Below are 27,572 nucleotides of genomic sequence, written 5' to 3' on the forward strand. Positions count from 1 at the left end.
TATCAATATTTCAGGCCTTCCTGGATGCCACTTTTGTACCAAATCATGACTGCAGTCACCTGTTTCAAATGGAATCATCATTTCATTGTTTTACCTCATTACTGGCCCTAAAATGCAGCCGTCCCAACTTTTATGGAATGTGTTGCAGCATCAGAATTGAAGTGTTTATTTTGAACAAAGAATAAAATTGATGAGGTATCAAATAATGTGCTGCTGTATTGTGTTCAATGTAATACAGGGCAGATGATTTATAAATCACTTTTAATTTTGATTTAGATTTTACACGTCACAACTTATTCTGATTTGGGGATGTGCGAATAGGACCGAGATTAAGAAAGAATGGTCCAAAATTCCTCCTGAACATTAGACTAATCCATAGCTACAGAAGTGCTTGCTTAAGGTTTAAGAACAGTCTCCCCAAAAGAATTCAAGGTGTATTAAATGCAAACGGAGCTCACAATAAATACTAACTTTTGACTGTAAAAGCCATTTTGTTCTGATTGTTTTGCTTTTAATATTGTGTACATACATCCTGTATTTTCTGCTTATATCTTAATAAAGACAAATATAAATTATTACAACCTCGCTAAATCAGCTAAATTAATGGTGGCCTAATACTTTTGCACAGTACTGTGTATATTTATACATTTTGTTTGAGGGGCAGTTTTTAAGTGCCACAAGTAAACAAGCAATCATGACATTCTTTAAACATCAATGATTACTAAGAAAATTGCAATCTCAAGACCTAAATTCTGGCAAGTGAAAACTAGTTTGTGTTTGCACTCTGAATGTTTTACACATGTTGTAAATGTTGGGAGACTTACAATAGTTCCAGGACCATAAAGACAGAACCCTTTAAGGGCAAGAAGTGTGGATCACAAACCAAAACTGGTACTGGGGTTTAGAAATGCAGTCATCTTTCTTGATGTATTTAAAAAAGGTTGCTGTGAAAATCCCTTTTGTAAAAAAAAGGGGTCAAAACAATAATTTGGTTTTAAATTCCTCATACTGTCAGAATTTTGACACAGTATCTTTCGTCAACAAAGCTCAACCTGAGACCACTGTGCAGTGCATAGTGGCCTTAAATGTTCCATTAACATGTTTAAACAACATACCCATGCTGGGAACGGTGACCATGTAGGAACTCGCTGACAGAGATCTCGCAGGATTCTGATGATGATCACACAAGACTGAAGTCCATTGGCCCTAGCCTTTTAAAGCAATCAAGTTAGGTTTTTGAAATGACAAAGGGTGACAAGAGATGCACCAAACAAGTGAATCAGTTCTATCATTGAGGTCCAAACACTACTGTGCATAATGGAAGCTTGAGTATGGTTTGAAGTATAAGCCATATGAGTTTGCAAACAGCTGCCATTCCCAGTAGTCTTGTACCTCATAGTTAGTAAGGGAGTTCAAAGTTTGTAAGATGCACAAGAACTGATGACCTTTCTTGCCATCTTCTAAACCCTGACCCCAAGTTTATCCAGGTATCTCACAAACAGGTACTTAAAAGTATGAGTGTTCACCTGAGAAGAGAGTATAGGGACTGAAAGAGCCAAGGAAATCTGCTTTGCTTAGTCTGTGCTTTTGCTCAGGTAGCAGAATCACAGAAAACCAGTCAGATATTCCCTTTTCTCTCAATCCCCATTCTATAGAATATATAGAATAAAAACAATACAAATGTTGAACATGAAAGCACTTCTTGATGGCACAACTTTGTGCATGTTATTGTGCAGCCTTATGGAATCACATAACTACAGTGCAGTTCTTGTAAAATTGAAAAGGGATTACAAGGATGCCAGGTCTATTTTTTTAACCATTTAAGAGCTTCAGAATGACTTATAAATCAATATATGATGGGACATCAGATCCTTCTTGTAATGAGTGGCATCCTTGAATTTTTTTTTTTTTTTGCTTCAAATAGGTTTCCTTGTTGTTTAAAAATGAAAAACCAAATATATGAAAAACAAATAAATGAATAAACAAATAAATAATGCATCTCATAAGGCTACAATAAGAAAGTAAAATGATGTTTCGAACCTGGAACCACTTAGCGTGGCGCAGAGCAGCCAGAGCGTCAAGGCATTTTTGCCTGTCCAAGACGTCCGCTGGGTCTTTCACCATACCCGAGGTTACATCTAAAAATGGATTTGAAGTGTCAAAATGGTAATGGGGAATGGGTGTTTGACCGGGTCAGCGAGGCTGGCATAGAACAAACACATTGCCACACATACCGGTTTTTTTCCCACGACAATCTACAATTTGTTGATTATTTTGCCATATCAAAAATACATTAAGAAACTGACTACGCAAACAACCCATGGCCAAAGTATGTGGATAGATACAGATTGACACTGTACAACATGTTAAGTCATTATATTCTCTAAAAGTGGTATAAATTTACTAACTCATTGTTGAATACAAAAACTGGAAAGCAACACTAACTACATTACATGGGTTTAGACTCCTAAATGTTTTGAAGCCAATGCCAATTTATCAGGTTATTGTGTTGTAAAGTTTATCATCACATCGGTCAGTACCATGGGATTTTGAATTTTAGTAGATTTATTTTACTCAAGCAATGGAAAAGAAGGATTCCATGGTTAATTACTATTGCTATGAACTTGGTTCAAAGAGAAAGAAAGGTAGTGACCAAAGAATGACCTGATAAAAAGTGGCACGGCAATAGTAGGTGTGGCAAAGTTTTTGGGATGTGAGAAAACCCTGGTCAAAAATCCTTCCGAAGGTGTTGGGCCTAACTAAAACTCAGATGGGAGACAAAGTAATGAATTTTTTTTTTCTCCTCAAAGAAATAGTCTTTGTGCTGGACGTAAATATCGCTACAAATATAAAACAGGAGGAATGGGAGCTGAAGAAGAGAAAAAAAAAACATGACAACTACAAGAAACAAAAGGGGTTAGGATATCACTGCATGCACACCTAACATCAGTGGGTTGGAATAAGAATCTTATACCAAAGATTATACTCAGGTCCAACCAAAGATTCCACTGTCGAAGCCTTCTTACCTCAGCATTAAACAATACTCCTCTAAGAAAAATTTGAAATAATATGGCTTAGGGATTACTCAACTTTCTATTGTCAATTCAGAAAGAGAAAATGGTCCATCTTCAAATTACGCTCATCATTCCATTGTCAGTGAAATCAAAATGACAAAACCTTGTCAAAGGCTTTAATGTTATTACCAAAAATTATGTCCTATGGAACCCAATTTTTAGCCCTGTATGTGTGAGGGAAGATGTCAGTCAACTCAGGGAAGCACTTCAGAACAGGGGACCTCAGCATGGTGAACTGTTCACCAGTACACAAAAGCAAGATTTGTTTCCTGTGGGAAAATGCTATTCAATTTCCTCTGCCTTGGTCCAAATCTTGATTTGAGAAAAAGTTGAAAAACATCTTTGCACCATTAATTCCAAATTATACTTGAGGAACAGAGGTGCCTCCTGATGTCTCTTTGTTCATCTTCTGCAGGAATCAACTTATCTAAAAAAAAATTTCAGTAAGGATATAGATACTGTAATGCACGTCTCCCATTGATTTCAGCTAACAATAAAATGGAAACAGAGTCCCCTGAAACACAGGAAACAAGAGAATTTCACCTGGGAATAACTAGACTTTAACACAATGCAAACATTGATCATGCTTTGTTTAAAAGATAAAGACAGCATTTGAGAGGAAAGAATTACAGAGCAAAAAGCATTAAGAGCAATACTGCTGGCACTTGCCTGTTTAATCTGTGATTTAGTTTTTTTTCCCCAAAAAATTGTACAGTAGAAGTGATCTGTCCCAAACAATTAGAACATTATTGGAGAAAAATAATAACTTGCAGGTCTCGCATAAACTCCCATGTTAGACCAATAAAAATAAATGAATGAGTGTTTCATTGAAAAACATCCATTCTATTTTTTGTGTTTAAACAAAAGGTGGCATTAAAATAATGAAAAATTTGCCTGTCGTGGACTGTGTTCATCAAAGTCTGAAGGAAAGAGACCACAACTAAAGTTCCTATATATGAGGAGATTGCTCGTCCTTGGTTGCCATGTCCAACCTCTGAAATCTAAATACATATAGGGCAAGTTGCCAAGATGATCAGATTTTAAACCCAACAAAAAATCTTTGAGTGCCAGCAGGTTTGTGCTCTTCAGGGTGTCAACCAACATACTGAAACTTGTTTCATATAGAAAGACAAGAAAGGAAATGCAACAGGAAAGGCTGTGATGGGTTTCCCAACCTCCATCACGTCCATTTTCCTCTCTGATGACAGGTGATGTTAGTGTGATTGTGACTTGCATCTTTGGCTCAGTACAGGATGTCAAAATGATGGCTGATTCCTGGATAGATCCTTTGACCTCATATTTTTCTGGCGTCACAATCTGTAAGAAAGCAAAATGTTAAAGCCTATTGTATATACAAGTAGTTGATAGTCATTTCCTAATGATCATCTACACTCAGTAGCCACTTTTATCGTTTAGTTTATGTGAAACGCCAGGTCATAACATCCAAACATGCAACAGGATACTGACTGGAACCATGAGATCAATTAGTGTTGAAACAAAATGGGCATACAATTTTGAGTCCTGATTACCAGTAGCTATAGACATCAGTGCCGTTACTTTTTTCCCCACTCTTATTTGAACCCCTGTATACATCAGTTAAGTAATTTAACATTATCCTACTGTAAAGAAAAACACTGCAATGATGACATTCTATTATAAATTACAAGCCATTTGCTCCCCCCTTTTTATTACTAGTTATTTTTTCTAAGCTCATAAGCATTATTTACATAATGCAATGCAAGATTGTTTTGTTTTACATGACAATGAAACCTAACTCACCAGCTCATGTTTACTCTTCACCTTATAGCTATTAAATTTACATTATAAAAAAAAATTCACCCCAAAACAAGACAATCTAGTCTTGGGAGATGTGCGCAGTGCATTAGCTACTGAAGCATTTGACATGTTCACACCACACTGACTCCAACCACTATGCAGCGTCCCTGTGATCAGAACAGCTGTTTTTCTGTCAGCAAGACAGTGACCAGACAAATGTTCTGTGGGGATTATACTTTGTTAAAAGCACCAGAGAGACGAAACTTGAAGTAGTGAAAAAAAGGGGGTTCCAGGGGTGACACATCTCACACATGCCTCTGAGTTGGTGTGGACTGATACATTTGATAGTTCTGTTGTGTGAGAGAGGCAAGTGACAAAACACTTTCTACGAGAACTGGCCTGGACCGACCACAAACAAGTCATGGGTATGGAAATATTCTGGATTAAAATGGACACACAATAGTAAGTGTTAATGTTTTAAACCGAACCCCCACTGCAGTGTAAGAAATATTGTTTCCCCCAGATTTTTGTATGCGTTACAATTTAAATGCTTCCTATCACAAAAAGGTTTAGGTTGCATTGGTCATCATTAGTCGTTATTTCAATTTAAACACTTGAAAGTGAACAGAAGAGCTAAAAAAAAAAAAAAGAAAGAAAACTAAACAAAAAAAAAAAACAATTATCCTTGCTCCATTTTAATTAATAAAAATAATTGTGTGAAATAGGCAGATAGCATCACTTAATATTGATTGCAGGCCCCTAAATCAAATTGAAACTGCATTGTGGCAAATTTTTAAGTATCGGCAACCATTGGAGTGCTCTCAAAGACGATCGCTATAGGATCATAGTGTGATGAGAGGCGATTACAGCCCTACTCGTGTATTAGATACACTCGGGCCACAGAGATTATCTTCTGAGAGTGTTCGAAGCAAATTCTGAACATTTTAGGAACTCACCCAAGTTTATGAAGGCATTTCCAAAATTCTCAGACTCTTCTAACGATATGGAATCAAAAATAATCTAGTCCAGTCAAGGAAAAAATAAATTTTCAATCAGTTTCTCAGGTCATACAGCTTCTTTTCAGTTAGGAAAAGATGACGTTGTCACTCTGGCTTTGCGTGAAAGTGGCTCAACTTCCTGAATGTATGATTTAAACAATTTCAAAAATTACTTCTTAGTTTTCAATAATGATATAAATGGGTTACAATAACACATTCATGCTCCACTTTAACAAAAAAGCAAGAGAGATGTTTCCCGTTGTGATCTTAACTTTTCAGCAAATATTTTCTCCTGAAAAACTGACAAAATTTAGATTTTTCCTGGACTAGACCAGATTATTTTTGATTCCGTATAATTAGAAGAGGATTCAGGAAATACCTTCAGAAACTGGGTGAATGTTATATGACATGACGACACGGGGTTAATACGTTCGTCAATTTTCAATTTCGAGCACTCACAGAAGATGATCTCTGTGACTCGAATGTATGCAGTACATGAGAGTCACAAACTAGGGCTACAGGCAGGCACCTATTAAAGAGGCCACTGAAGAAATTAATTGTGATGTGACGTGATGTATGTATAAACAGTACTGTTAGTTGTTTGGGAAGGTGATCCACAATGCGAGCGAGGAGACCCTTGGTGGGCTTCTCAGAGCAGAGCAGGACCAGGTTGACATTTTTGTCCCCACGAAGAAGCAAGCCTTTGGCCAGGACTCCAACCCTCATCACTCCCTTCAGGGCCCTAGAGAGTTGCACAATGATGAGTGAAAACAGACAAAAGCAAAATGAGCAACAATTAAAATGGTATCATTCTGAAATGGTGGTGCTGCGTTTTCCAGCAGCTAAATCAAAATAGAGAACATAGACACTACTGGACAGCGGTAACCATGCTGTTTGAAAACATCTTTACAGTATTACCTTGGCTGCATAATTCAAAAGGGAAAGTAGAGAACTCTATAGAACTTTCAATCTAGAGTCCTGCACCAGTTTGGATAACCATGCAATTACATACAAGTACAAATGCATTTCGTGACTTACAAAATGTTCAGACCCCCTTCACTTTTGCACAATTAATTATGATATAGATTTCATTTTAAATCCATATCAATCTACATTTACAGTGCCTTGCGAAAGTATTCGGCCCCCTTGAACTTTGCGACCTTTTGCCACATTTCAGGCTTCAAACAAAGATATAAAACTGTAATTTTTTGTGAAGAATCAACAACAAGTGGGACACAATCATGAAGTGGAACAAAGTTTATTGGATATTTCAAACTTTTTTAACAAATAAAAAACTGAAAAATTGGGCGTGCAAAATTATTCAGCACCCTTAAGTTAATACTTTGTAGCACCACCTTTTGCTGCGATTACAGCTGTAAGTCATTTGGGGTATGTCTCTATCAGTTTTGCACATCGAGAGACTGAAATTTTTGCCCATTCCTCCTTGCAAAACAGCTCGAGCTCGGTGAGGTTGGATGGAGAGCGTTTGTGAACAGCAGTTTTCAGTTCTTTCCACAGATTCTCGATTGGATTCAGGTCTGGACTTTGACTTGGCCATTCTAACACCTGGATATGTTTATTTGTGAACCATTCCATTGTAGATTTTGCTTTATGTTTTGGATCAGTGTCTTGTTGGAAGACAAATCTCCGTCCCAGTCTCAGGTCTGTTGCAGACTCCATCAGGTTTCCTTCCAGAATGGTCCTGTATTTGGCTCCATCCATCTTCCCATCAAGTTTAACCATCTTCCCTGTCCCTGCTGAAGAAAAGCAGGCCCAAACAATGATGCTGCCACCACCATGTTTGACAATGGGGATGGTGTGTTCAGGGTGATGAGCTGTGCTGCTTTTACGCCAAACATAACGTTTTGCATTGTTGCCAAAAAGTTCGATTTTGGTTTCATCTGACCAGAGCACCTTCTTCCACATGTTTGGTGTGTCTCCCAGGTGGCTTATGGCAAACTTTAAACGACACTTTTTATGGATATCTGTAAGAAATGGCTTTCTTCTTGCCACTCTTCCATAAAGGCCAGATTTGTACAGTATACGACTGATTGTTGTCCTATGGACAGAGTCTCCCACCTCAGCTGTAGATCTCTGCAGTTCATCCAGAGTGATCATGGGCCTCTTGGCTGCATCTCTGATCAGTCTTCTCCTTGTATGAGCTGAAAGTTTAGAGGGACGGCCAGGTCTTGGTAGATTTGCAGTGGTCTGATACTCCTTCCATTTCAATATTATCGCTTGCACAGTGCTCCTTGGGATGTTTAAAGCTTGGGAAATCTTTTTGTATCCAAATCCGGCTTTAAACTTCTCCACAACAGTATCTCGGACCTGCCTGGTGTGTTCCTTGTTCTTCATGATGCTCTCTGCGCTTTAAACGGACCTCTGAGACTATCACAGTGCAGGTGCATTTATATGGAGACTTGATTCCACACAGGTGGATTCTATTTATCATCCTTTGTCATTTAGGTCAACATTGGATCATTCAGAGATCCTCACTGAACTTCTGGAGAGAGTTTGCTGCACTGAAAGTAAAGGGGCTGAATAATTTTGCACGCCCAATTTTTCAGTTTTTTTATTTGTTAAAAAAGTTTGAAATATCCAATAAATTTCGTTCTACTTCATGATTGTGTCCCACTTGTTGTTGATTCTTCACAAAAAATTACAGTTTTATATCTTTATGTTTGAAGCCTGAAATGTGGCAAAAGGTCGCAAAGTTCTAGGGGGCTGAATATTTTCGCAAGGCACTGTAGTGACATAATGACAACATGAAATGTTATTTACAAGGATTCAGACACTTCACTGTGGCACTCCAAGTTGTGGTCAGGTGCATCCTGTTTAATTCTGTCTTTATAGGACACCCCATGTGGAGTTTCTGACAGCAAAAGGAAAAAATATTCCCTGGTCTGAAAAACAACTCTCTCTGGGCACAAGTTCATGCAATGTGTCTAGTGAACACCAGGCACTGCTCATCACCTGGTTAATACTATTCCTATGGTGAAGCATGGTGGTGGTAGCACATTCTGTTAGGGAGATCCCCAGCAGCAGGGACAGGGAGACTGGTCAGAATAAAGGGCAGAATCACTGCAGACAAAGACATAGAGATCCTTAAAGAAAACCTGCTCCAATGTGCATGCCATCTGAGACAGAGCTCACCCTTCAGAATATCAAAAATATGAAGCATACAGCCAAGACAATGCTGACTGTTCTTGAGTAGCCCTGGTAAAGCAACAACTTAAATCCCTATAGAACATCTGACGTGGGAGCTAAAGATAGCAGTTTACAGATGGTTCCCAAGCAACATCTGATATACTTCAAAATGTGTATAAAATGCTGAGTGAAGCATTGGAAGACAGGTTAAGGATGGGGGTCTTCCAATGATGCTCAGAGCTCCCCTGCTTATTCTCCATACACGTATTTATAAGTCAATATTGCTTGTCATTAATTTTGTTTTCACTCTCTCCCAAAAAAACCATAGTTGGTGCTCTCTCTTCCCCTGTACCTTTCTGCAGGTATCCCCATCTCCGGAGTTGTACGTTTCTGATGCGCAATCACCAGCCACATTAATCAGCATTTGTTTGTTGTGCCATAACGCTTTTTTCCCCTCCATTATCTACTCCCTCCAACCCGTCATGGCAGATGGCCACCCACCAAGAGCCTGGGTCTGTTGAGGTTTCTTCCTTTAAAGGGAGTTTTTCCTCCCCACTGTCACCAAGTGCTTGCTCAAAGGGGATCTGTTAGTATTTTCTCAATGTAAAGTGCCCTGAAATAATTTTTGTTGTGATTTGGTGCTACACAAAACTGAATTGAACAGAATAACAGTTGCTGAAAAACAACGGGTCTGTATTAATCAATATAATTGTTGTGTGGTGTCTATTCATCATCATCATCATCCTCCTCCTCCTTTATTAGCAGACTCAAGGTCCATACAAAAAAGAAAAAAGAAAACGAAGGATATAAAAGAAGAAAAATAAATAAATAAAAATCATAAAAGACATTTATACCAATGTTTCCACAGAGAGGATTGGTAACGTACTACACTAAAACCAGGATTAGCCAGCATCATTATAAGACTGTTCTCAGAGTTATTCACACGACAGATAAATCTGTACATCAGGTTTCTCATTAATGCCTGAAAGGTACTAACATGGACCTGTGAACACAACAGACTGGCGCTGGTGGACCTAGGCTTCTTAAGCAGAATCCTCAAGGCATCATTATAAGCAACTTTAAGTTTCTGTAAAGTAGCTACCTTATATTTACACCACAATGGGGCAGTATACAACGGTGTACAGTATGTTCTGAACAGATGAACTTTAACATTAGCAGAACACATGTGAAATTTCCTAACCAACATATTGTACATGTTGCATACTGCTTGGCACATACATCCAGCACCATGCCATACACGCAGACATTTAAAGCAGTTTCAAATTTACTTCAGAATTAGCTGCAAAAGGACTGCTGTCCTTCTAAAGAGGCTTATTTTCATACATTTCACTACAGTTTAAAATGCCTTTTACAGAGTAAAAAGGAAAAAAAACTAAGCTGGACTGACCACTTAGCCATAACTGTTAGTCTTCCCTATTGTAAAAGTTGACCATGATGTTTGAAATCACTCCTAACGAAGCACAAATCATAGCAGTATATGGCTTATCCTGGAGCATTTTCAAATCTGCTTCTCGTCATTCTGTACCAGGCAGCAATTTGCTCAGTACTATATAGTAAGGGGATGCTCGCTTCAACTGGTCCAGTGACAGTGAGCCAGGGATGGAAGTAATTAATTACAATTACTCATTATTCATTTTGCAGTTTGCTTTGCCAACCTGTGCATGTATTTGAAGGCAAGTTAACCAACTGTAGCTACTGAATTTCAAATTTATCCATGGTAACCATAGCCTTGCTTATGCTTGTTCACAGTATAATGGTATCAAATCATCATGTTTTGTGTAAACCTGGTGAGCTAGTGAACATATAATTATTAATAATAATAAAATTTATAAAGTACTTTACAACTCCGAAGAGCACAAAGTGCTGCACATATATCAACTAACAAATACTAAAAACAATCAATACCAAACACAGGTTATAAATAAAAGTTTCATCAAAATAAAATATAGAAGAACAAATTAACCATGTCCCTTTAGGGCAGATAAAACGGATTAAAACACCAAAAGCCTGTTTTAAAAGGTGAGTTTTTAAAGTAGACTTAAAAACTGCTACCTCGGTTATAGACCAAATCTCAGGCGGTAATGAATTCCAGAGTCTAGGACCATAGACAGCAAACGAGCGGTCACCTCATTTTTTTCCAATCGGGCCCATGGAACAACAAAGTACAAGTGATCAGCGGAGCGCAGGGTTCGGCACGGAGTGTATATTGATAACAGCTCCGATAGGTATGGTGGGGCGAGGCCATATATGGCCTTAAAGACAAATAACATCTTAAAATCAACTCTCCATTTTACTGGCAACCAATGTAGTGAAAAAAGAACTGGAGTAATGTGGGCATACCTGGGAGTGTTTGACAACAACTGAGCAGCCGCGTTTTGTACCAGTTGAAGTTTACGCAGCACAGATTGGGAAACACCAACATAAAGGGCGATTGGGAAACGCCAACATAAAGGTCATTGCAATAGTCTAATCGTGAAGTAATAAAAGCGTGGACTGCTTTTTCCAAGTCTCCACGTGATAAGAAAGGCTTCACCTTCGTTAAAAGTCGGAGGTGGGAAAAAAAACTGGTCTTGACCACGGCCCTAATCTGCTTATCGAAGGTAAAGCAGTTATCAAATATTACTCCAAAATTTCTCACAATCTCTGTAGGTGAGGGAGCAGAGGCACCTAAACTGGATAGCACTGCAGCTGGATCGGGGCTAATAAGAATATATTCAGTCTTATTCTAATTTAAGTGTAGAAAATTTTGGGAGAGCCATTTCTTAATGTCCCGAATACAATAAACCAATGTAAAACCGTTCCCCTTAGGCCAACAAGATGTTCAAGTTTAGCAAGTAAAACTACATGATCGACAGCATCAAATGCTACCAAAAGATCTAAAAGAACTAAAATAATGGGGCGCTTGGCATCCAGAGCCATGGTTATGTCATTATTGAGTAGGGCAGACTCCGTATTATGGCGTGACCTAAAACCTGACTGAAACTTGTCAGCAAGGTCCAAATGATCTACGTGAGTCTGCAACTGAGCAAGAACAATTTTTTCCATCACCTTAGATAAAAAAGGTAGTAGGGAAATTGGGCGAAAGTTGGATAGACAGGACGGATCGAGATTGAGTTTCATGAGAAGTGGTCTTACTACAGCATGCTTAAGGGCTGTGGGAACTGAACCCGAGCTAAGGGAACAATTAATAAAAGTGACCAAAGAGGGCCCGACCATGTTGATAGTGTCCTTGATAATCCTGACTGGGACAGAATCCAGGGGAGAGGAGGCAGACTTTAGCTGTAAAACATATTTTTTAAGTTGAGGCAGGGAGATCGGAACAAAAGAACCCAAAGTATGCAACACGTGAGATACCGGTGGAACATAAAGTGGGGGCTTGGGAATGTTTTGCCTAATAGCCCAGACTTTATCAATAAAGTATCTCTGAAATTTATTCCAAGTAAAAACCGATCCCTCCATGGCCAAAGTAGCATCTGGATTAATAACAGAGTTGATGGTTTTGAACAGAACCTTTGGATGTTGACTATTTTCTGAAATGATATTAGATAGATATTGAGTTTTGGGACCTTTTACAGCTTTCTGGTATGAGAGGAGGCTGTCTCTTAAAATCTCCAAGTAAACGTGTAGGCCATCCTTTTTCCATTTCCGCTCTGCCTTCCTGCACCGCCTCCACAAGGCGTGGGTGGTGTCATTTAGCCAAGGGTCACAAGTATTTTTAGCCCTTCTTTTCTTAAAGGGAGCAATAGACTCCAAAATCCAAAAACAAGTAGAGTCAAATGCGGAAAGGAAAGCATCAGGGCACGCAGGGGGGTTCTGAGCTTCTAAGGAGTGAAACTCGGAAGCTAAAAAAGCATTGGCAAAATCCGGCGGCGTTGAGGAAGTGATAATCCTACAGCGCTGGCGAGGCGCCATCATTTTGGGTGATTTTGTCGGTACCAAGATTTCAAAGTGGATGAAGAAGTGATCCATGATGGCCAAATTTGATACATCACTAATCCACATGGGTAGACCTCGAGAGACGACAAGGTCAAGCATGCCCCCACATTGATGCGTGGGGCATAGTACCGACTGGATGAGGTCAAAAGAGATCCAACAATTCGTTGAAGTCATTTGCTAGCTGATCTGAACCACAGTTGACATGAATATTGAAGTCTCCACAAGTCAAAAAACTGTCAAACTGTGGGATCAGTTCCAACAAAAATTCCCCAAATACATTTATAAAATCCTTCGATTTAGGGGGGAGATATATTAGTGCACATAAAATAGGACGGTGCAGTGTTAACATAAAAGTTTGTAGCTCAAAGCTGGAATAGTCTTTAGAGGGGAGAGGACGACATTTTAGGGTCAGCTTAAAAACAGTTGCCAGACCGCCATCTCTACCAGCTAAGCGGGGAGTATTAAAAAAATAAATAATCAGCTGGTAGAAGCTCAGAAAAGAGACTGTTATCCCCTTGTCTCAAACAGGTTTCAGTGATAAAAAATAATGTCCAGGTCATGTGCACAAATAAGATCACTGAGAAAGTCTTACTATTAAGCGATCTAATGTTCGAGAGTATCCAGAAGCAGGCTTAGCTTATCCTGCGGGAAGTCAGCCCAAGCCACTGGGCGAAGGTTGGTCTGGGAGCAACGCCGGTATGAGCGTCTCACCAGCCAGTAGTGTGGGCGAGGGGAGTCGACATCTAGTTATGGGTCAAGATCCAGCTTGAATCACGGCAGCCATGCTCCAGGAAGTGCTCCATCCACCTCGATGAATTTAGGCAGGATTTCAGTCTTACATGTAGTTCAGCGTTCCTGCTGTGTCGCCTCTGACGACGATTGATCGGGAGAGAGCCAGTGTAATGTCGGAAGAAAGAAGGTATGGACGGCGGAGGTGGTAGTTCTGATTGATTTGGTGGATGTTAGAGGATCTAACCATGCAGTTTCATATTTCTAACAATGCCAGGCGATCATAAACAAAGATAGAAAAAACAGAGGCAGCCTCAATTATAAGAAAACAGCAAAACCATAAGACGGGCAGACGGCAAGCCAACAGTGGCACCATCTTGCCCTATGTAGAATGTCACTTAACCCAGACCATTAGCTCTGCTTACATAAGCTTAAGCAAAACTAATGAGCAAAGACATCATCAGTCTGGTCTGGTTAATGCTACTGTAACAAGTGGCACCTGGTGAGGCCCTACTCCTGCCCACTGATTCGGAGAGGGGTGAATAAAAAGTTAGGTCTGCTGGGGGTGCGAAATCCATCTGTGGAAAGCCAGAGAAGACGTCACCCTCACTGCATTTTGAATGAGAGTTTGATATGGGGTAAGGTTTAATGTACGAGAGGTTAGAAGTTGTATGGTTCATTAGAATTTTATTAAAATAGACTCTGTATTGGGGCAGCAGTGGCTCAAGGGTAGAGCATGTGGACCCGATTGCAGGGTTGGCAGTTCGATCCTCGTTCTCCCCAGTCTACATGTTGAAGTGTCTTTGTGCAAGACTTTGAACCTGAAGTTGCTCCCGGTGGCCAGGCCAGCGCCCTGCATCGCGACTACGCCACCATCGGTGTGTGTGTATGCACGCGTGTATGGGTGAATCTCTAAAGCACTTTGCCCAAGTATGGTAGAAAGGCACTATACAAGTACAGTCCATTTACAATTTTACCATTGTCTGTTTTATGTGTAGAACTTAATAGAAAACTGAAAACATAAAATCTGTAATTTTGCTAGTGACTTACTGTGAGAGGAAAATTGTGGAGGAAGCGGCTATGTATATTACTGTAAACAAAAGGGGGAGTCTTTGATTATTCTCATACTTGGATAGATTTTATGGATCATTAAAACTGATGGGTAGTCTGTAAATAAAAGTACCAAAGGATCTTCATGATCAGTTTTGTGATGTCAGAGATGAAGCCTTAAGAATCAGGCCAATATATTTGGCCAATATTAATTAATTAATTGTGGTGTCCACTGATGGAGTATCCACAGATCCAGGCAAGGTGGCCACAGTGAAAAACTGAAGGGAAGCCAGCGATTTAGCCAAGCTCCGTTCATTCTTGGGGTTTGCTAGTTATTATGTAGGAGATGTATTGCTGGATTGGCACACAGAGCTGCCTCATTACATTGAGTGGTGGCAAGACTTCTTCCTCCAGGCAGAATGGGCAAAACACCCCCAAAGCCTTTGAGTGAGGTTTGGGACTTAGAGTGTGAGTAGAGTTTTAGTCATCTTAAAGGGCTGCTGAAGTGTTTTATCAGAAGCCCCAAAGAGTAAAATGATCGAACCAATTACATTGGCTTTGTCATCACTAAATGATAAGGGGGGGGAGACATTTTCAACAATGGTCTAATGTCTGCATTTTTTTACCCTGGTACTGTGCAGGTATGGGACTGTTTTAGAGTAAAGAATTTGCTTAAGGACAAAAACAACTATACAGACAAACAAAAGAAGGCTAACCATTCTAAAGCTGTATGTATTGTATGAGGCAATCTGAGGTATATAAAATAGCCCACCTGTCTTTACAGGGTTCTTTCTTCTCTTTGTCCTCTTCCTTGGACTTGTCCTGGTCTGTAATTATGTCTGAGACCAGTTTGAGGGCACGTTCTGTGATCGACACAATCTTTTGGATAGACTGAAGCTCATCTTCTGAGGGGTAGATGGCTGCATGCTTGGTCATGACATAGCGATCATCTGAAGAATCAGGTCGACGTGGTGGCTGCAAGACAAAAGGTTCAAGATCATTTCAAACCATCATTTTAGCTGAATTCTGATATTTCTTTAAGAAAATTATTTCATTAACACTCCAGAGTTCTGCTGAGATAAAGTTAATCAAAGCTACATAATAAAACAAACGGTTGTAACAAAGACGCACATTTGCACATCATGTTATTTACAATTTCTTTCAATAGGCTTTGTGAGAGGGGGCAGTAGTGAGCAGGCAATGGAGTAGGATGTTTGGCTGAGCTCCTGCCTGACCATTGCATTATTTCACAAGCATTTTTTTTTACTGAACAATATCCCAAAATATTAATCTGAAGTATGCCTGTTGATAATCTCGTGTGGCCAATTATTAGGGATTTAACAAAAACTCATAGTACAATATTGCTACAATATGATACTATAAGAGCTAAGAAAAAAACGATGAAAGGCCTAAAAATAGTCACATCTGTGCAGAGGTTTGCATCCTCCTTGTGCTTTACCAGAGGTGTTTATGAAAAATCATGGTCTACCTTTTCAACGGAAAAGACTAAAGGTGGCTACTGTGTGGTTGATTTAGCATTGGTGTGTCCAGTTTGTTTGCCTATTTCCATTAAAGTGTAGTGGACAGTCGTGTCCCAACTGTTTGTGAGAGGCGTATCTATGATTGTCTCAGTCCTAAACGGGCTAGCACTGCCTTCATCCAGCAGTATTTGCAAACTGATTGTCAGTTTCCTTTCTGCCCGAGTCATTTCTTGAAACAGGAAAAATGAAATCCTGCTACACAACAGCTCTAAAAGTCAACAATGGAGCATCTGCTATTTTACTTTCAAATTCTGCAACCTGATTGCAGTTATTAAACTGAAATAACCATATGAAATAAACTGGTAGATGCATCACAAAATATGCACTAAAATGCAAATATCCAAGTCAGTCGACTCAGACCTTAAGAGGACTTTACTCTGCTAGCTCCCTAGTACAAAGCCTGTGTAAGGCCCAAGTGAGCTGGAGGGAGCCCATGTAAGAATACAGCAGCGTATTGTACCAAGTAGTCACATGGAGCTAGGGGTTGTGTTGATGACATCTTATTATGTGACCAGGGTGAAACCGAAAGAATACAAATATCTGATGGTGAAGAAAAATGGTCTTTTACAATAAAGACAATGAAAATATCCAACTGAAGACAGGAACTTCTTTTGTTAAAAGCCGCTGACAGAATTGTCAGACAAGGCAAGAGACTGTTTATGACCAAATTACAAACTGCTTACATGAGTGTGTCATGTCCCACCCCCTGCACATGAACTAAACAGTATTTCCAGCAGGCGAGATCACATCTAGCACAGACTTTTACATGTGTGAAATGGCAACTCTTGACAAAGTCCAGCCCCGATTCCGCAGACATAGCCCAGAATTCATGTGTGAAAACACTTGAGTGATCCAGTCAAGTTAGAGGTATTCTATAGGATAGGAAGAACAGGCCGTTTCTTTTTCCAATGTAGTGTTTCTATATAATTTTCTCCCATTGGACAACCAAATTCGAGAATGAGGCTTGAACCAAGAACTAGCCTGAATTCTTTCGACCACTAATATGTCAGACTGAATCATTTGTTTACTTGGTCTTTGAAATCTACATTGAATATTTTTTATTATATTGCTGCATCTGTTGCTGTTTAAAGTGCCTTAGATTGTGTTATTTATCTACTTTATATTTCATTTGTATTTTGTGGCATTTATGTGGACAGCAAAGTAAGAATTTCATTGTGCAGGGAAACACATTTCCTAACTGTGCATATGACAAAAACACTTTGAAGTGCTGTTTCCCATCTACATGCAATAAATGAACCTTGAACTCAGAGGTTTGGCCTAAAACTTCTCTTAAATAGAGGATTTTCCATTACATGAGGAAAGAAAAATTAAATGCAATACCCTCTCCTCTGTTCTCCTCAAAAGCGAGACTACCTTCCAAAGTAAAACAAACAATGTATGTAAAAGGCTTCAACAAGGGTCAAATGCTGGGGAAAAATGCCAAAGTCAACCATTATGACAATAATATATAATTTAGATATCCTCAAGTTTACTGAGCCACCTCTCAAGGTACAGTTACTGAAGACAATACCAAAACGGCAAACTCCAAAAGATACTATTTAGGGTAGATCCAAGTATCGGATCAGACTTTGCACTGGCAAATACTCAGAGACTCAGGCGGGGGACAAAAAAAAAAAAAAAAACTTGACTGCAACATCTCTAGTCCACAGCAATACGGTATACTGAGCCACACTGCACAGACATAATTAAAGCCATACCACAGGACCCTGAGGTTGCAGGCCAGGCATGCCAGGCCGGACTCCAAGTAGACCAGGAGGGCCAGGAGGCCCCTGTGGATACACGCCATCTGGTAAGCGACGTCGCTCATCCCAGTGGTGCTGCTCCTCCTCCATACGTCTCCAGTACATGTCTTCTTCATAACGCCTGAAAATATAAAGCACAGCTTGTCTCCATCCCAGTTTGAAGCTGTTAAGATTATTTCTACCTGCCTAGTGTACAAATGGAGGTTGTTGCACCATGAGCAGGGAGCTCTAGTACACCTTGGCATTGATTCACCAAGTAGGAGAAACTCTTCTGGAGGAATGAACACCATCCTTCCAAATGAGACATTTCATTTTGTATGTTGGTAAAGATGCTCTGTCACCTAGACCATGGTTGGTCTAGAAGTGATAAGTTGAAAGGTAAATGGGCTTGCTTTCGATTCTCAAAGACATTTTGCAAGAGACTGTGCCCAAAAGGGTTTAGTCCAGAATTACTGGCGAGTCCAAGTAATTGGCATGGGTCATTAGGCCACCTGGATGTCATGTGACATTGACATGTCAATGTGTAAAACAACCCTACAGAGGTTAAATGCCTGGAAACACCCTGTCAATCAAGCTGAAAGAAATGCAGCTTGCTAATTTATTTGAACGAGACCTGTCCAGCTCATGCTGAGGGCTCTGGCAGAAGAAAAAAAAAAGGACAGGATCGTGATGTCATCTGGCAAGGTACACTTACACTACATACAGTCTCATGCAAAGGTTTAGGCACACCTTGATATATAACAGATTTTGGTGATTTTTTATTTGAAAAGATGTTAACACAGTCTCTCTTGGAAATGGAAAAAAAATGCACAAGATTTTCAGCAAACAGTGATGCATAGTTACTTCTTATGCCATAAATTGAACAAAAATAAAAAATAAAAACATTATTATGGCATGGTGCAACAGTTTGGGCACCCTAAGAGTTCCAGAGTCTCAAAGTCTCTCACAAGGTTTCAGACCTTAATCAGCTCGTTAGATCTGATGCACGGCAAAAGCTGTCATTAGTAAATGCCAATTTCAAGGCTGTACAAATACTTTGACTCTTCAAACCTTGTGCACACACTTGCGGACACCCAACAACCATGTGTTCCTCTAAGCAGCTGTGTAAAACCCTGAAAATGAAAGTTATTGATGGCCACAATGCAGGAGAAGGCTACAAGAAGATAGCAAAGCGTTGTCAGCTTGCAGTTTCCACAGTAAGAAATGTAAATAAGAGATGGCAGATCAGGGGAACTGTGGAGGTCAAGATGAGATCTGGAAGACCAAGAAAACTCTCGGACAGAACTGCTCGTATGCTGGTCAGAAAGACAAATCAAAACCCCCATTTGACTGCAAAAAACCTGCAGGAAGATTTAGCAGACTCAGGAGTGGTGGTGCACCGTTCCACTGTGCAGCAATGCTTGCACAGACAAGGCCTTCATGGAAGAGTCAGCAGAAGAAAACCGTATCTGCGTCCCCATCATAAAATCCAACGTCTGAAGTATGCAACAGGACATCTACAGAAGCCCGATGCATTTTGGAAACAAGTGCTGTGGACTGATGAAGTTAAAATAGAACTCTTTGGACACAATCAGCAAAGGCATGTGTGGAGAAAAAAAGGAGCAGCATTTCATGAAAAGAACACCTTGCCAACTATTAAGCATGGGGGTAGATCTATCATGCTCTGGGGTTGTGTTGCAGCCAGTGGCACAGGAAACATTGCACGGGTGGAGGGAAGAATGGATTCCACTAAATACCAGCAAATTCTGGAAGCAAACATCACACCATCTGTAAAAAAGCTGAAGCTGAAAAGAGGATGGCTTCTACAACAGGACAATGATCCTAAACATACCTCGAAATCCACTATGGAATACCTCAAGAGATGCAGGCTGAAGGTTTTGGAATGGCCATCGCAGTCCCCCGAGTTAAACATCATTGAAAATTTGTGGGTAGATCTTAAAAGAGCTGTGCATGCAAGATGACCAAAGAATATTACAGAACTAGAAGCCTTTTGCAAGGAAATTGGGAGAAGATCCCAAGTACAAGAATTGAAAGACTTTTAGCTATGGCTATGAAAAGCGTTTGCAAGCTGTGATATCTGCCAGAGGAGGTGTTACTAAGTACTGATTGTGTAGGGTACCCAAACTTTTGCACCATGCCATAATAATGTTTTTATTTTTGTTCAATTTATGGCATAAGAAGTAACTATGCATCACTGTTTGCTGAAAATATTGTGCATTTTTTCTATTTCCAAGAGAGACTGTTAACATCTGTTCAAATTAAAAAAAAAAAAAAAATCACCAAAATCTGTTATATATCAAGGTGTGCCTAAACTTTTGCATGAGACTGTATTGTATCTCTCCTCCAACAACAGATAAGAAAATTACCATAAACGTACCTCATCTCCATTCTCCAGCGCTCCTCCTCTTCTCTTCTTCTCCAGTACTCCTCTTTCTGCATCTGCTTTCTCATCTTCTCTTCCTGAATTTTTCTGGCTCGGATGCTGGGCTTGACTTCCACCTGCAAGTCTGGGTTCACCTTCTTCTACAAAACAATACAAGTAAAAACAATGTTTGGGGCAAAATACAGAATATAGAAATAGGAAAACTTATTATATATATTGGGCTTCAATGTCTCAAGATATTAAAATGTTAAGCAATTTATTTTTTGACTGCTGCTATTAAAAAGGGAAAGTGATACTTTAAGTGCATTGTAGGCTCAAAATTTATCAGGCATCTCCGAGCCATCCTTGGAAAAGTGGCAGAATGTTTGACTAGAACTCCTATCACTGAGTAGGAGTTTAGGGAGTTCCACCCACTCTCAGAAAACAGAAGGTCTCCTTTGAAAATTGAAAAATAGCAATTGCAACACAACCATACAATGACTGTATGCCCAGTCCTGGTCTGAGCATCATGCATACCCCAAGGACTTTACAGTTGCAATGAGAAATATTCCCCCCCCGAAAAGATTTTAAGGATTTATCAATTAAAGTGTTTTCAAAGAGCAAGATTCTGCTTTGGATGGCTTCTTTATGAGCTGAGTGATATATAAAATCACCACAAAAAAATGCATGATGTAGTATTTGTGTGTAACAGTCTCATTTGTTAAGATAGCCATGTCACAATTATTCAACCCCTATATAATATTGTTTTTAAAGCTGTCTGTCAGTTTTTATGGCCTAAAGTGGAGTTGAAACATAATTAACCCTTTGGGAACTCTATAATGATCCTTCATTTGCTTCATCTGTGATGCATATATAAACCCCAACTATGAAGGTATGAAGGAAAGACAAAGGAGCTTCTACAAAAGCTGAGACGAGATTATTTCATTATACTTGAAGGGCCTTGGGTGTAAGAGTTCCAAAAGATTTAACATTCCAAGAGACACCATTGGGAACATAAGGAAGTTTAAAATTTATGGAACAGCTGCAAACCTGCCTAGCTGTGGAAGACAGCCCAAAATTTCATCAAGGGCCCTTAACAATTTAGTCAGGACAGCTAAGAAAAATCCCTGCATGAATGCAAGACACCTACAGGATGATGAAGGCTGGTACAAGTGCTTCAGTGGCAACTATAAGGCACACACTGAATAAACAAGGACTTTATGGCCGGACCCCAAGACGCACTCCTCTCTTGACCACAAGGAACATCAAAAGTCAACTAGAATATGCCAGGAGAAATTTGGATAAGACTACATAGTTTTGGGAGAAGGTTATATGGACTGATAAAACCAAACTGGAACTGCAGTATGTCTGGCATGCGAAAGGCCAGGCTCATAACCAGAAGAATACCATCGCAACAGTCAAGCATGGAGGTGGGTCGGTCATTGATGATGTGGGGCTGTTTTTCTGCAGCAGGAACTGGCAATCTTGATCGTGTACCTGGCATCATGGATTCCCAGAAATACCAGGCCATTTTAAAGAGGAATATGATGCCTTCTGTTGACAAATTAAACCTTGGTGATCAATGGATTTTCCAGCAAGACAATGCTGGAAAATTCAATGATCACCAAGCACACCTCAAAGTCAACCAAAGCTTGGTTGAGAAAAAGATACTGGAACATCTCGAGTGGCGTTCTCAGTCACCAGATTTAAATCCATTTGAAAATCTTTGGTGGGATATGAAGAAGGCAGCTGCAGCACAGAGGCCATCAAACATCACTGAGCTAGAGGCTTTTGCACGTGAAGAATGGACAAAGATTCTGATCAAGAGGTGTAAGAAGCTTGTCAGCACCTCAAAGTTGAACCTCAAAGTTAAGTCAACTTCTGTTGTCAAAGTAACTCAAATATGTTTTCTCAGTGTCTTTTGAGGTGAGGGGTTGAATATTTCTGATTGCAACTGTATATTATGAAAGCCATTGATGCCGCTAATGAATGCAAGGTCAAATACCATTTTTCAGCTTTTCTTGCTTTAAAATGGTCAGTGGCCAAAAATAATATACCTTCAGAATGTCACTGCCAATTATAATGTGTGCAACTGAGACCTATCACTTTCTGGAAACAAGTTAGTTCAATTCTGTAGCACTTGAAAATCATGGGATAGGACAAATTTTCTGTGTTCATAAAGATGGATCATATTACTCGAGCGTGTAAATATAGGAACAAATATCTACATTCTTAGAAATAAATTTCCTGCTTTGAGACACCTACTACAAACACTAATGTGTATTAAAATTCAGTGGAGTGGTGCAAGACATCAGCTACAAACCTTGTATTGCAGGCGATGCCTGCGACCTTTTAGATGCATTTCCTTTGCATTTGGATCATTGAAACTACATTCACACAGCTTACAGTGGAACCGGATGACTTTGCCTTCATCGTTTCGGACCTAGAAACAAGTTTTACATATTATACTCAAGGGTTAAAGCTCTACTCTGTAAGTGCAGGTTGGCTCAGGCACATACATAGGCCTGTCAACTTACTTCCTCAACATAGTCATGACCAACAGGCTGGACATCATTCTGCAGTGCAGCCAGGGCTGATGTGGACAAAGAATCTAAAACTTCAGTCTTGGGGTCCGGACTACCTGAAGAGGATGTTGCAGGCTTAGAAGCATCCACTTTGGTCTCTTCAGTTTTCACTGTGGTCTGCAATTTATTTCCACCTGTATTTGAGAAGTTACAATATGGTTTACTCACAACATTAACAGTGCTATTGCTAAAAATTGGTCCTCAATAACAGACGATGTTGATAAGGTGGCTGTATGACAAGGAATCCTCTGGAAGTATATTCTCTCTGTGGTTGCAATAATTTGAATATGGTTGTCATGAGAAGCATGACAACAATGCCTAGCACAGCTGACTAAAATGTGGCTAGTGTGAGGAACACAAACTGCATCTAATACCCCACTGTGGTGGTTGCTTAGTTGTCTCTACAATATTAAAACTGACCTAACATAATAGCACAGGGTATGTCAATAGATCAATCTTTACTGATCATCAGTAGACATATTACAAACTGGCAGTTTGTGAGCAGCAGGGATATTCCTGAACATTAAGAATGCAAAATTATACTTCTGCAAAACTACTCGTTCCCCCCCCCCATTTCATGAATAGGACTAAGTGAGACAAGTCAAGAACTACATCCTCAAAATGTGCTTACTAACCAACAAAATTTATCTTAGGGGTGTTGACTTTCTTCCCAGCTGAGGCAGAGTTGGCAGCAGCTAGGCTGGTGGCTAATGGGTTCTTGACTCCTGCCACCACACCACTGCTGACTATGTTCGCAGGTTTTAGGTAGGGGGGGCTGGAGCTGGTGGCAGGGGAGGAGGCGGCAGGCACACACAGAGAGCCGGTGGTGCTAGAACTGCTCAGGGTAGCTGTGGTGGTCTTGCTGGGGGCAGCTATGGTGGAGGACAGTGTCTGAGAGACCATACTGGGTTCTGTAGAGGGAATGGGTTTACCAAGTTTGGTATGAAGCTTCACAACCTGGAAAAGAGTACAGAGCATGGTTTAGATTTAACAAAATGACTAGAAATGTAATGATACCAAAAACTCATGGTATGATGCTCCCACGATCAAAAAGTCCATGATACGATACTTGTCAAGTTACCTTACTAAATAATAAATTTGCTTTTTTGGTATAATGTATACAATTGTATATAAAAAAAAATAATGCAGCAGTCAGTAGCAGTCTTTATGGAATAAAACAACATATTACTGCAGGATCTTGTAAACAAAGGAATCACACTCACAGTGGAACATCAGTGTTTTAGCACACACAGGCAGGTTTACCTTACTCTGTCTGGTGGCTATGCCGACCGGTAACCCCCAGACCACCGGGGGCAGTAGTGAGTACCACACCGAGAAGACACCAATCTACACTAGGACAAGCCACATAAAGGTGAGATTTTTACTGGAGGTGGTTTCAAACATTGTGGTCTACCTTTTCAATAGACGATACTTAAGGGTGGTTACTAAGTGGCTGGTTCTGAAAGCCAGTAGCAGTCCTTTTATGAATTAGAAAATGCACCTCAGTTCCACCTCAATCATTTACCCATTGTAACCTAAATACATTCATTTAGACTGGAACTGACAATTTCTCATGCCATCTTTGGGTCTCTTCCATTTCCAGTTAATCAGCCAGTGTTCTGACAACTCCAGAATTACCAATGAGACTGAATTAAAGTAGTCAATGAAAGGAAAATCTTGAGTAAGGAGCTAAATAAATGAAACTCCACCAATACAGATGACAATACACTGGCATATGTTCATCTTTGGCACCTATTTTAGTTTTGGTGAGTCAATGATTCCAGCGAATACACAGTTTGCAAGACTTGTATAAACCGAGTTTCTTCTGCACAGAAGTATTAAAACATAAGTACTCCTCATTTTTTGAGCTTTAGGTCATGTCTAAATGATAATTCACCATTCTAACAGTGTAGATAAGACAAAAAACAAACAAAACAAAAACAAGGAAAAGCATGCCATTGGCTCTTTAACTGCAAAACGTTTTATTCACCGTGCAAGTTTTCCCTCATTTATCCTGGCTGGGATTTATATCCCTCCTCAGCCCTGTGCTAGGCAGAAGCCGCAACACCTGGCCGACCAGATATTTTGCATGGGACGGAAACATCCAGACTCCCTACTCATTGTCTTAAGGAATTGTAACAGAGCAAATCTCACCCACTAACTACTATGACCTGGATGACTGACAATCTGCACAGACAACACTGGCAACAGGAGCTGTGCGGGTTCACGAACTATCCTCTTGTTTTTAGGAAGAGGCTCGCTGGTTTTATCATTCTGAAATAATTACATACTATTTGGTGTTATGAAGGGTACAAAGCTAATCTAGAGGTACCCAAGATTAAACATTAAATGGCTGGAAATGAGAAAAATGAGCATGCCATGGGCAATTAAGCTGCAAAACCTGTGGTCAGAACAGCGAAGAGATGAACTGAGGAGGCAAAGTCAGAGCTACAGGCTTGCTTTGACTCCAAAGACTGCACATTTTTCCTTTATTCATTGTTGCCTTGCAAAGCCCACAGAGCCTCTGTACCATAAATTCCTTGCGTGTCTAATCATGCTTTGCCAATAAAGACTGATTCTGAAAGACTGGAACCAAACAAAGAAGCAAACTGTCAAAGACTAAAGACACAACATTAAACAAATGTACAAAAGTAAGAGAGAGCACCAGTGTTCACTGACTTAGCATAGGTTTTATACAGGAGGACAGGTGCCATGCATAACCAGAGCCTTCCTTCTGGTGTGACTATATCTCGTTTGACTACCTTAGGGCACAGCTTCTACTAGCCACAAAGAAATCAATTGCAAATGGGCTGGTGTGCCGTGCATCCACAGACATGGGCAGATTAGCAGAGGAAGGTCACCCGTTTTACTTTGCAGTATACTGACAAAGACGGGTAAACTTAATGGTTGAATAATGTGTACATGTGCATTTCCCCTAAACATAAAGGTTAAGTTATTCTGGGCCTATAGGTTTTCTCCAGGCATATGCTGTTATGCTTCAATAAAACTACTGTATGTAATTTAAGGTAGCTATAGCATCAATCCACTCTGTTGCATCCAGCCCTCCCTCTCCCTGCTCCACCACACCACACTCTGACCAGCTCCTCAGGTTTGTTATGAAATTATAAGAAATGAGAATACAACAAACCTTACTGATCAAGCGTAAGCAACTGAAAATCTCTGACTGGTTAGAGAGGTCAATCCTGCTTACAACCTTTTAGAAGCCAATATCTCTGCACTGCTGCACAAGGAATCTGGGTCACAAGAGGCTTCAACACCAACTCTCCACATTAAGACAAGTTTTGGAGCCCATTTCTACAACAAATTTTGAAAAAGTTACATATTGGAACTTTAAGTGTAGCCTTTAAGGTTTTGTATTATGACTGAATGAAAAGCTGCTCAAGTAGGACACATTTAACGGCGTGTTCCTAACCTGTGTATTTATCATTATTACAGTTTTTTTGTTATTTAATGTATTTATTCAAAAAGATGCTTATTTTTGCAAATGTATTCATTTTCATTAGTCTAGTTTTATTTTAAGCATTATACATAAAGGTTTTGTAAAACAAAATATGCACTTCTTATTCCATCACAACAAACTATGACCATCGTAGTGTACTTATATCATGTATAATCCAAACAAAGTTCACATTTTAACACCACCCCCACACCACATGATTCAGATTAGAAATATAATACTATTCACATACCTTCTGATGCTTGGCTCCACGGATATGGGCAGCATAGGCATCAGCGCCAGTGCAGGAAACGTCACAAAGTTCACAGCGGAGCTGGTTCTGGGCACTGCGGGGCAACACCCCTCCACCACTACCACCACTGCTGCTGTTCTGGGAAATCTTCAATGCCGCTTCCTTCTTCTTGTGCTTCTGGCCTTCCAGATGCTCCTTGTAAGTCTTATGCATTTAAAGTTTGGACAGAGACAAGTATTTGTTGGCACACGAATGATTTTATTACTATATGATTTTTAGTCTACTAATCCAAATATGAGTTAAGGCTACAATATGCAACTTAAAGTAGTACTAGCATGATACTCCAAATCAGTCCACCCTGCTACACCCAGCACTTCCTCTCCCTGCTCTACTATGATCTGCTACGCTTTGCCTAGCACTTCAATTATTTGTCCTTATGAAATTATAGAAAATGACAATGCAATAAAACTTACTGATTAAACAAATAATGGAACATCTCTGAGCAGTTAGAGAAGTCAATCCTGCTCAAGACGTTTTAAGATGAAAAGTAAGATAAAGCAGTAATATAAATACATAAATAAGCGAGCAATGTTTATATAAATGTTTAAACCAGCTAGATAAGACCTGGGCACTGTTAGGCCCTGGGGCCACTTCCAGCCCTCTGGCTGTCCCTGACCGGCTCATGTGGGGGTCAGTGGGAAACCAGGAATCAAACATAAATAAGTGTACATCATGCACGCAATACAACTTGTTTTCCACATAATTGTTTGTGTATGCAAGCGGTTTGACTTTGTTGGTGAACAGATGTTTACAAGAGATTCGAGTTAGCCATTAGCCCTCAAGGATGTCCGCTTATTTCTAAAAGAAAAAAAGGAGCCAT

At 39.9% G+C, this 27,572-nt stretch overlaps 1 protein-coding gene across 1 annotated transcript in view; it reads right to left on the bottom strand.

Moving 5' to 3' along the window:
• zfr (zinc finger RNA binding protein) overlaps nt 1-27,572 on the bottom strand; it is a 62,063-nt gene that overhangs the window by 6,132 nt on the left and 28,359 nt on the right. Inside the window, exons 7-17 of the mRNA XM_020599179.1 lie at nt 26,693-26,896; nt 23,618-23,939; nt 22,935-23,116; nt 22,721-22,840; nt 20,413-20,558; nt 17,991-18,156; nt 15,504-15,706; nt 6,440-6,590; nt 4,250-4,391; nt 2,041-2,138; nt 1,116-1,211 (exon numbers count right to left, since the gene is read on the bottom strand). Coding sequence (XP_020454835.1) covers nt 1,116-1,211; nt 2,041-2,138; nt 4,250-4,391; nt 6,440-6,590; nt 15,504-15,706; nt 17,991-18,156; nt 20,413-20,558; nt 22,721-22,840; nt 22,935-23,116; nt 23,618-23,939; nt 26,693-26,896 — 1,830 coding nt within the window. The remainder of the gene's footprint in view (nt 1-1,115; nt 1,212-2,040; nt 2,139-4,249; nt 4,392-6,439; nt 6,591-15,503; nt 15,707-17,990; nt 18,157-20,412; nt 20,559-22,720; nt 22,841-22,934; nt 23,117-23,617; nt 23,940-26,692; nt 26,897-27,572) is intronic.

Source organism: Monopterus albus, unplaced genomic scaffold (assembly GCF_001952655.1).
Source record: "Monopterus albus unplaced genomic scaffold, M_albus_1.0 scaffold40.1, whole genome shotgun sequence".
NCBI classification, from domain to species: Eukaryota; Metazoa; Chordata; class Actinopteri; order Synbranchiformes; family Synbranchidae; genus Monopterus; species Monopterus albus.